This window comes from Pyrgilauda ruficollis, unplaced genomic scaffold, assembly GCF_017590135.1.
Source record: "Pyrgilauda ruficollis isolate IOZ18807 unplaced genomic scaffold, ASM1759013v1 scaffold14, whole genome shotgun sequence".
Classification (NCBI taxonomy): Eukaryota; Metazoa; Chordata; class Aves; order Passeriformes; family Passeridae; genus Pyrgilauda; species Pyrgilauda ruficollis.
The window spans coordinates 8,497,857-8,508,711 of NW_024512543.1; the positions used below are offsets into that span (position 1 = coordinate 8,497,857).

General features: G+C 48.4%; 1 protein-coding gene across 1 annotated transcript; it reads left to right on the forward strand.

Annotated features, from left to right (window-relative positions):
• Positions 1 to 349: 349 nt before the first annotated feature.
• Positions 350 to 4,864, forward strand: RHOV (ras homolog family member V). Its single transcript, XM_041459975.1, has 3 exons — positions 350 to 545; positions 3,766 to 3,824; positions 4,148 to 4,864. Exons 1-3 carry the CDS (start codon positions 350 to 352, stop codon positions 4,586 to 4,588), a joined length of 696 nt encoding a protein of 231 aa, XP_041315909.1. The 3' UTR covers positions 4,589 to 4,864.
• Positions 4,865 to 10,855: the final 5,991 nt, after the last annotated feature.

Sequence of the window (10,855 nt, forward strand, 5' to 3'; positions counted from 1 at the left end):
GGGGGCATCGCGGGGGATGGGGCTGCAGCAGCGGGACCCTGGCCCGAGGGACGGCGGCGGGAGGAGGCGGGAGGAGGCGGCCGAGCCGAGCCGGGCCGGGCCGGGCAGGGCTGGGCCCGGCCACCTCCCGGCGGGGCGGGACAGGGCGGGACTAGGGAAATAGGGGCTGGTTTTGTGCGCAGGGTGGCAGGTGTAGTGATGAGGAGCGAAGCTCGGCGGGCTGGAGAGGGTGGCCTCGCACGGCAGCTCCGACGGCAGCCCGTTCTCAGGAGCATGGCAGCGGCCCCGCCGCGCCGCTCCCCGCGCTGAGCCCTGTCGAGTCCGCCGTGCCACCGTCAGTGCCATTGCCATGCCTCCCCAGGAGCTCCTGGATTACGCGCCCGCCCTGCGGAGACACAGCCCGCCCCGGGGCAGCTGCCCGGAGCTGGGAATCAAGTGCGTGCTGGTGGGCGATGGCGCCGTGGGCAAGACCAGCCTGGTGGTCAGCTACACCACCAACGGGTACCCCGACGAGTACCAGCCCACCGCCCTCGACACCTTCTCCGGTAGGTGCCCGCCCGGGCTGCGCGGGGCATGGGGCGGCCGGGAGGATCGGCCTGGAGCGGCGAAACCTCGGGAGGAGCGGGCTCCCGGCGCGGATGGAGGCGAGCGCTCCCGGGGCCACGGGCTGCGCCCCGGGGGCTCTGCGGGCACACAGCCCGAGGGGATTCCTGGCACTCGGACCGAGTCCATCCGACGTTTTGTGAGGTTCAGCAGGTGGAGGTTCTCCGTTCTGCAACTATGTCGAGTTGATTTGCAAGTTCTATGAACTTGGGCACCTTCCTGGTTTTGTGGTGTTGTTATGACTACATAGAAGGGGGCTTAGTTTTTTCTTTACTGTTTGTGGTGGTTTTAGCTTCAGAAATAGCCTACAGTGTAACGCTGTGATTTTAGTTTTAACTGATACTCAGGAAAACCATCCTTTTCCCTCCATGTCTGGTGAAGTTAGCATTGAACAGAGGTTGTCAAAAAGTTGACGAGCTTTATAAGTCTGGCTAGAATTGCAAACTGATGAGCTCTCATTTGTTTCCACTTTTGTGAATGCTATCTTTGTTCTTGTTCTACACTCCTCTTCCTTTGGGCTCCAATTTCTAATATAAACCCCAGGAGAATACAAAGCCCTTTGAAAGATTTCTTATCTTCATTTGATATGAAGAAACACAGCACTACTTGACAATGTAGATTGGTAGATTAGAGATGTGCTCAAGTCAGACCAGGAATGAGACATCTAATGTGTCATAGTCTTAGGGGTGCTTAGAGGGAGTGTTTTGTTTGAATGTCCCCCCCAGTCGCTCACTCTGAGAGCTGTTGACTTACCTTGACCTGCTCCAAGCTATTCCACTGTCACTTGAAGGAACTGGACTGGGAACACGCTGCTGTTCATGGTCCAGAAACCCTTTGTGAACAGATGTAAGGAATCATGAGCCCTCCAAGGGAAAGGTTACTGCTCTCTCTGCTCTCTTTGCATTAATGTGTATGGATTAGACTAAGAGAGGTTTAACATTACTGTAGCTATTAGACTGCACATTTTTGGAAGGGCAAATCCATAATAAAATGGTCCAGAAAGGTGAAGGCGAGTGCACAGACTCCTTGATTAACAGCAGATATTCTGAAGATAGATGCACATGGGTTTAGTTCCAGTCTGGATGTCCCAGCACTGAGTCTTCAGTCTTATGAACCTTCAGAGGTTCATAGGATTTGTAACTGATAGAAATCAAAAGCTTCCCTTCACACTCCTACTTTTACAGTGGATAAGCCTGAAGAAAGTCCCTTCCTGGAGTCAAATATTATGCTTCAGGATCCAGCTCAGAAATTTCAACCCAATTCCTTCCACTTTTGGGGAATACCTGCCATTGAAACAGCTGGCAGAACTCAGCAGTTTAAATTCTAACCTTAATCCTGGTCATGGGTTTGTGATGCCAGTAACAAGATAGGAGAAGGTGTTGCATTATCAGGGGGACGACTCTGGGACAGTGACCCAGCACACACAGATGTAGTCTGGCTGCTACCTCCTGCTGGGTGTCGCTGCCAGCTAGAGCAGCCTTGAGTGAAACGCATACCCGGTGACCTTTCTCCACCAGGCTATCCTGTTCTGCCAGCCCCTTCGCTATTGTACCATGATCCATCCTCATCCTGAGGGCGTGGGCCTTGTGAGGGTGATATTTGTAGGGCTGTTGCAGAGTTGCTAATGTAGCTCAAGCTAGCAGCAGATGGGATGAAACTTTGTGCTAACGCTGGAGCAGTAGGTAATATGTGTGGTGAGTTTCTTCTGAAGATGGCCAGACATTTCAGAGATGCTAATTCCTTCTCTCAATGCACTTGTGAGACAGAGAAAACCAGATACTAGAAAGTCAAATGCCTGCTGCCTTGCAGATCAAGTCAGGATCTAGCAGGTTCTTTGATCAGGAACAGGTTTCTCTTCCTCCTCTGGGGCAAAGATATGGTAACAACCCAACTGTTTCCCAGTCACACGGAAGCAATGACTTTCAACTACGCTGCGAGGAGTGGCACTGTGGTGGACGCACCCACCTCTTCATTTTTCCTCCAGTCTTGGTCTCCCACCAAACTTCTGTTCTTTTTGTCTTTGTCCCCCTCTTTTTTCCCCAGACTGCTTTCAGGGAGGAGTGGTCTCCTTCAAAAACCTGTGTTAAACTCTCTTGTTTCTGTCACTTCTCACCTGACAAATTATTTCAAGAATCACAAAAGATTTATCCTGCCTCTGGTTGGGAGATTTTTGTTTGTTTGTGGGTTTTGGGGGGCTTTTTGGTTTTTTTTTTTTTTTTTAAAAAAAAGAACAATAAGGCCTCCTCCCTGCACACAGCAGTGGAGTTTTGCTAGTTCATATCAAGTGCCAGCCATTGGCACCTTAGCCATGATGTCTGCCTCTATTCACCCAAGCACAGCCCCATCCACCTACTTTCAAGTGATTTCCAGCTCCACAACCCCTTTTTCCCTCTCCTCCGTTCCTAGCCTAATCTCTGTGGTGTCTATGCACTTAAACATCTAACAGTTTCATTGCTGATTGCCATCAGAGGTCCTGCCAGCCCTCAGTCTGAGTCAGCTGATACCACATGAAGGCTTACTGTGATTAGGGAGTGAAATGGGAGCAAACCTTACATGTGTAACTCAGCAGTTTTTTGGTGTGTGGATGGTCTGAAAGGGATTTCACTCATCACTGTTTCCTTAATAGTTTCTTCATTACAAAGGTGGGGTTTTCCTTAGCTAGGACTCTCATGTAACATTTTTTTAAGGCCAAATTTCTGGTCTGGATGGGAAAAATCTCCAATAGCTTGTTTGATGGAGTCTGAATTGAATTTGCTTGGCCAAGAAGATAGGAGCAAGTTGCCGAAGTTCTCTGGTTTTATCCTTATCTTTTTCTTGTGTTGTGGAAGGAGAACAAGAAGCTCCCAGGGAGCTGTTTTGCTAAGGGCTCTTCTTGTCTAGAGGAGCAGTTGTCCAGTAACATGGAACTATTCTTTCAAAGTTCCTGAACAAAACACCTGAAAGCCAACAAAAGCAGGTCTGCTGCAGTTCTCTTAATGTTTCCACTGCAAGCTTCCACAGTCTTGGTGAGGTCTGGGAGGATGCTCAGCTAGGAGGAGATGTGACTTCAGTGAGTCTGTTCAGCAGGGTATGAAGCAAAGTGCTCAGGAAAAGCCTGTATGAGTGTGTGTGTGTATGCTGGCCAGCTGCTTTAGACTCATCCTTACTCTCCTTCTGCTACAGTGCAGGTCCTCGTGGATGGAGCCCCAGTCCGAATTCAGCTGTGGGACACTGCTGGACAGGTAAGCTCTATCAAAGCAGCTGTCAACTCTGGTCCTGTGGGACAGAGATTGTTTTCAGTTTTGAGGAAGGAGGTGTTTAACTGGGAAGAAAGGAAGTGCACTGCTCCAGCACCAGCCATTTGCTGGCATGGCAGTCACAGACAAGGGAATGACAGATGCCCTCAACTCTGAAACTTGTGTCTGAAACATGGCATGGCCACAAAGCCAGTACAATGCTCTGCCTCTGTTGTTATCCTAGCTAACTTGTAGAAAAGCTACTGCAGCGTCATGCTGTTAGAAGAGCAGTCCAGTGAAGACTTTTTTTTCCCCTCCCTTTTCTGCAGGAGGACTTTGACTGTTTGCGCTCTCTTTGTTACCCTGACACCGACGTCTTCCTTGTCTGCTTCAGTGTGGTAAACCCAAGCTCCTTCCAAAACATTACAGAGAAATGGATCCCTGAGATACGAACTCACAACCCGCGGGCGCCAGTGCTGCTCGTGGGGACACAGGCAGACTTGCGGGACGATGTCAATGTCCTCATCAGCCTGGATCGCTACCACGTGAAGCCTGTGCCCCGGCCTCAGGCAGAAGGTCTAGCTGACAAAATCCGGGCTGAAGCCTACCTGGAATGCTCAGCGCTGACCCAGAAGAACCTTAAAGAAGTTTTTGACATGGCCATTGTCAGCGGTGTTGAGCACAAGGCACGTCAGGAAAAGAAGATGACTGCCAAAGGCATCAAGACTCTCTCTAAGTGCCGCTGGAAGAAGTTCTTTTGCTTTGTCTGAAGCTGCTTTGAGGAAGGGGAAAAGAAACACCCAATGCCAGTATTGGCTCTGTACCTTCTTGGAGTGACTGCTCCTATGGCCCCAGCAAGGAGGGTATGATAAGCTGCTGGGCTTGGAAACCTGTCTCTTGCTGGGTACAGTATCAGATGCCAAGGAGACATGAACTAGATTTCCATTGTGCTGAGATGTGGAATGGTCCAGGCAGCTGTAACACCTGCTAGACATGTCTGTAGTGTCCCAGACTAATGGGAGCCTTTAGTACATCAAGACTCAGTATCCCAGAACAGGCAGGTTCCTTGCATTGTTCAAAATGACCAGTTTTCTGGTTGAAGCTCACACACTTTCAGAGTTCTGATGCAGCGTAATAAACATGAGGGACTTCTGAAATCAGCCTGTGTTTTGGCTGATTTACAGGCATGGCAGAGAGTAGGGCAGGGGCAGTTACATGCAACTGCAATGTGGTCAGGCATGGGGTGCAGAGTTTGTAACATGAGACTTGGGTTCCCCCTCTGATTCCATTTGCCGAAATAGGTAGAATTCACTTGGCTGTGAAAAAGCAGCACTGTTTCTTAAAGGCCCTGTACTAGGAGTACTCTTGAGAAGTTATTTCCTAAATAAAGGCCATTAGCAGGCTGAAGAAAAAATGCACTGGGAGCTACAGAAATACTTTGAGCAAAACCTTCTCTGAGAGGACTCTCTAGTCCAATGGGTGCAGGTGTTACAGTCCTATCCTAAGAGGTAGTTGTGGACTTGGAGACCAACTTTGAAAGGCCTTTTGTGTGTGTGGTGTTTCGAAAGAAAGAAGAGGTGAGGAAGAGTGAGGTGTGGCTCTGTCTAGCAGAGAAAAAACTGTGTCAGCAAAGGGTTTATAACACTACCAAGGGGTCAAATGTGGATGGAGAGAGAAGGAAGAAAAGAAAGCAAATAGAAAGGAGAAAGATGGAATGAAGAAAGGTAGCTGGAGAAGGAAATAAGAATCAATGTTAAATTAAAGTTGTGATTCTACTTAGTTGAGATGCTAATATGCAGGGTAACCTTTAGTAGGGACCTAAAAATTTTGCTGGTGATATGAATTTCAAAGTAATATTGTCATACATTTAGTTCTGAATCAAAAGGAGAAGGTTGTAGTGAGAGAGAGTTCCTCTTTATTAGTAAAATAATTCAGATTTACAGATCATTTCAGATCTACACAGAAGAATGGAATTTACCTTGTACTGTTCTTCCTAAGGCTGCAGAACAGGAACAGAGGACTCAGGGCTTCTTTCAATTATGCTTCCCTTTTTTAGAAGTCGCTGCTTGATCTGCTGAAATCAAAAGCAAAGGAAATCCATTAAGTTTATGCTGGAGAAAATAATTCCTTAAGTTTCACTCCCTTCCCCTCTCACCTGTCTCTCGGGGAATTAATACCTCAGAGAGTTTATTCACATTTTCTTATATTTTATTACAGAACTTGCAGCAATTTCTAAATCTTCTTTTGCAGAGACATTTCATTTTGGTTTATGTAGCAGAGAGCATGACAGGTCTGTCAAGCAATGCTTTTGATACTCAGGGGGTTCTCTGCATCTGGCCACAGCCCATCACTTTAAGGACACTCTGGAGTAATGTGACAGAAAGAGAAATAGCTGTGGATGGTTTGCCCTAGACTAAAAGCGAGCAGAGGTGAGCTAGTGAGCGTGTAGCAAGGCAAATGTGACTAATGCAGTCTGGCTCCAAACAAATGCCTCCCAACAGCTCTCACAGCCAGCTGGTTTTGTAGTGCAGCTTATGTAGTTCCCAGGATGTGAGACAAGACTGCTGTCTCCCTGGGCAGTATTGCAGGATGAAAGAGGTGAACTGTTCTTGGGAAGGGAAGTGGCCCACAGCCTTGGAGCTGCTGCTAGGGTAAGGCTCAGAGACCTGAAAAGGATGGTGCAGCAAAATGAGCTGAATGTTGAAAGGACTCCTCCAGCTGAAATGCCATTTGTGTCCAGTGAGGGGTCCTAAGAGATGGTGAGCACAGAGACAGTAACTAGGAGTGACATGTCTGACACAGGTCTAGGTAGGACACCTGACAAAGCTCTCACTCAGCAATGCATCCCTGTGTGCGTATCCTACCTGTACAGGCACCTTTGCTGTATCTCTAGTTCAGTATGTCTGTTGGGTCTTTACACATTTCTTTAGCCTGTGAGACCAAGGGCTATGGTGTGACCTGCCAAAGAGCATGCTACATCCCTATGGAGCAAGTCCACAGGTGGAAAGAACACCAGCCTCCTTCCTGCCAAGGACAGCAAGGGTTGTCCTGCAGTAGCTTGGTATGAAACAGGGGTTATTTCATTCTGGAAAAGAAACTGTACTGAGAGCTACTTTCGTTCTATGTGATTGTGTCTAAAAATTGTTCAAATAAATTTTTTTAATGTCCACAATTTGTGTTTGTAATTTCATCAGTGCAGATTAAGTTGGGCTTTAATATGGAGAGGGAGTTACTCCATTTTACTGACAAAAAGCATAAGAGGGAAATAGCCCCACTTCTCACTCCATGTCCTAACCCCCACTAGCAATGGTAAAAATCCCCTCATAGCTAAAACTTTCCAGGTTCCTCCTGTTACCTCAGTTAATCTTTCAATAAGATGAATCACTCCATATGGAGGCTGCTGAGGAGGATGGAGTAGCAAACATCCAGGGCTTTCAATGCCTCTCCCCAGAAGCCACTCTCCAGGGACCAGTCAGGAAGCCCTCCCAGCACTCACTGAGCCAAGCCCATGCAGGACTTGCATTTGGAGCCTTAATGACAGCATGCTGCTCTGTCATTAGGGTAATTTAGGACCAGCTTCACTTAACTTACCTTGGCAGTTAAATACTGCTCAAGTGCCTGTGCCACAGAGGATGCAAAGGCTCCATCCAATATGGCTCACAGGACTAACCCTTTTAGCCCTGTCTTCAGTATTACAGATAGGTCAGAGCTCTTGCCTGTCCAGATGTGGGGCCCCATAGCTGCTCCAGAGTCAGAGGTTGCTGAGGGAGAAGTGTGGTGGTTCAGCAGAGCTAGGAAAGAAAATGGACAAAAAAAGAGAGTAGCAGAGGTAATGGGCAAATTCAGAAATTAGAAGGGAATAGGAAATCACTACCAATAAAACATGATTTGGGAACTTGTGTTTTGGGTGAGAAGGTTGTTGGGGTTTTTAGGATTTGTTTGGGGTTTTTTTTGTGGGGGAGGGGGCATGGTTGTTTACCAAGTCCGCAATCACACTCTCCTTCTACAGACCCACTGTTTACTAGGTGTAAAGTAACCTATGGGAGTATTTGGAGCTGGCTCCCAGCTTTGTAACTTCCTGGCACTAAATCTTACAGAAGCACCTCTGAATGGAAATAGCAGCAAAGTGTGAATTAACTTTACAGGGAGTGAGTCATTCCACTGAGCCATATCCTGTCATATGCACAATAAGCACTCTAAAACTCCCTGAGATCCGTGAATAAAGCTGAACTCCTGGGTGTGGGGAGGTGAATCTATCTCATTAAATGGAGTTTCCTACCAAAGCCACCTGAGGTGTCTGTAAAGCCTTGCTCTCATCCTCTTATGGTGCAGTACTGGATCTGTGCTACTACTTGGCTTTGGTAGAGTCTGGGCTTGTTTCTGCCTTGCAGTGCTGCTTGACCAACCTGTATTTTCAGATGCTGCTGAGAGCACAGGGGAGTTCCTGGGAGACTGTTGCTAACACAAACCACCCCACCAGGCTGGGTGAAGCCAGCCCAGTCCATTGCTAGGCCAGCACAATTCCTTACAAGTGCTGCTTACTTTCTTCCATAAAGGATCCTTATGATTAGTTGATCTGACTTGTTCCATAGCACAAAGCTCAGCAACAAATGCTAAAAGCACCGACATTCCTACAGGGTAGAAACTCTCTAGTACCTTCTTTCTTGCTCAGGGCTCTGACTTGGATCCTGGGTAGCAGACTCCTGCATATCCTTGCATCCAACAGAGTAACTTATAAGGAAGATTGTCCTTCTGGTACTGGAGAATGCTGGGTGAGACCAGTACAGGTACACACCATGTTTTGTAAATCCACACAAAGCCAGTGTGCTTGCTGCCACTCTCAGCTGCCATTGCCAAAGGACCTGAGCTTGAATATCAGCAACAGTAGGGACACAGTATGGAAAGGACCCTTTAGTTTCCTTTTTCTGTAGGTATCACACCCTAAATGGGCTTAGCTGTGCCAAAAAGGTTTCCAGCTAATAACACTTTCCTCAGCTTCTACTGAACCCTGACTGGGAATTAAACCCCAAAATAATTCCAAGATTCCATCTGACTCAGCACATCCTCCTTCCAGCACCAAAAGGGCGAGTCTGAAAGTCCTTCTGGAGATCTTTATGCCCTGTAGGTTACATCCTATTTATTTTGAAGGGACAAGGCTGAACTATTACCAGGTCAGGAGCTGACATGGCCCAGCAGGAGAAACCCTGCTGAAATGCAGTTACCTCGGAATGGCATCCGCCCCCCATTTCCTGAGAAGGTGTGATTACATTAACAACCTTATCACTTTCTTAACACTCCCCAATTTAATCCTCAGGTGCTAACTGGCTTTTTCTTCAGATTGCTCCAAGTTTATCGTTATTTATCAACTAGGCTCAGCTTGGAACCAGGGTCTGATTTGACTTTTCTCAGCTGTACTGGCAGATAGGTAAGCTGCTTCAGCTTTGCTCTTAATGCATTCCTGCCCCTAATTAGGGCTAGATTGGTCCTTTCCCATGGTCCTTTCTGCAGTCTCTCAAAGAGCAGCGTGGGAACACCACAAGAGCAGAAGGGAGCAGAGGCACTGCTCAAACAGATGCTGTCACCACAAGGCATGTTTGTCCTCTCACAGCCTGTGTGCTTACTGAGGTGCTGCTCTTCCATTCTGTTGAGAGTCCTTTTTGCCCAGGATGCTGCCCTTGGCCGTGTGGTCTGCTTGTACACGTTGAGTCTGCTTTACATCGTTGCCTCTCTTTGACCATGCTAAATAACTCTGTAGTGAGCCTGGTAGATAAAGCATTTTTCCAAAGAAACCACTTGAACTTTACAATATGGCTCTAAGACTGTCCTTCCTGTAGTGGAGAATGCTGGTTGAGACCCAGCACTTGGTCTGCATCTGCTCCCAGAAAAGGAATCAAAGAGCTGGCCCAGCTGGCACCTGGGCCTCCTGGAAGCTGCTTACTCATGCCTCTGCAGAGTCCAGCCCTGGGCTCCCCATTCCCACCGTATAAATACAGCATTGTACTTGCAAAGACCTATTGCACAAGAGGGCAGGGTATGTCTCAACTTATCCCTGAGACAGGTTCCCTCTGCTGCAGTCCCACGTGATCCTCGTTCCCAGGGTGACACCATGCCCTTTCCAGTTCCCAGACTGAGCTGCTCAGCATCCAAACTTGCAGGACTTGTTCTAGAGGAGCAGGAGGAGATGTGGGTCCCATCCTCCCCCTCCAACCCCTTATCCCCAGCACTACCCCTAGGGCAGTGTTGTGAACTGAAATACTCTGGTTTCTGCTGCTATGGAGGAACATCAGGTGCAAAGAAATTTGGCTGTGGGACAAGTTTCACCACGAGTCACTGAGCCAGGCTTTTCTTTCCCATGAGATAATCTTGGGCGGGGCAGACAATCTCTTAAAATTAAAATACAATGAAAATACACGGGCTTCCCAGGGTCTAGGGTAAAGCTTTCCTTGTCTTCTCAGAAAGCAAGCCAGACACTGCTGAAACCTTCCCCAGGCCTTCAGCGCAGAAGGAAGCACAGCAGTGGCACCCTCAGAGCCAGGCCTGGTGCCTGCTGCTCCCCCAGCTGGCAACAGGAGCCCACCCATGGGCCCTGGCTCTGCCGGTGGTGAGGGTGGAAGAGCTTGACCTCCTGTGGAAGAGAGCACAGTTTAGCAAATCAACCACAGACAGCAAAGCCCCCTTCCTGTGGCTGCGCTGCCAATCATTGTGCTGGTGGCATGGTGGAATTTCCTGCTGGGGACAGCCCTGGTGATTCCCAAGCAGTTACCTACAAGTGAACGGTGCTGCTGGTGGTGCCATCACAAATGTTAAACTCTGCTGGGAGCTCAGGGCACTCAAGCCATGGGCTTGTCCCTCCGCCATCCTCACAAGCATCTCACCCTGCCACAGAACTTAACTCTCTGCTTCTCCAGGTAAACACCTGGTTACATTGCTCAGTGGCAGCAGGAACACAGGGATCTAGCTGGGATCTCCCTTGGAAGGTGGGTGAACACCTCAGCCCTACACGCTGGAGATCCGTTCTCATCCAAAAGGGAAAGTCA

Coding starts and splice junctions, on each gene's coding strand:
- RHOV (XM_041459975.1), top strand. CDS start 350: ATGCCTCCCCAGGAGCTCCTGGATTACGCGCCCGCCCTGCGGAGACAC. Junction 546..3,765: donor CGCCCTCGACACCTTCTCCG/GTAGGTGCCCGC, acceptor CTTCTGCTACAG/TGCAGGTCCTCGTGGATGGA. Junction 3,825..4,147: donor TGTGGGACACTGCTGGACAG/GTAAGCTCTATC, acceptor CCTTTTCTGCAG/GAGGACTTTGACTGTTTGCG.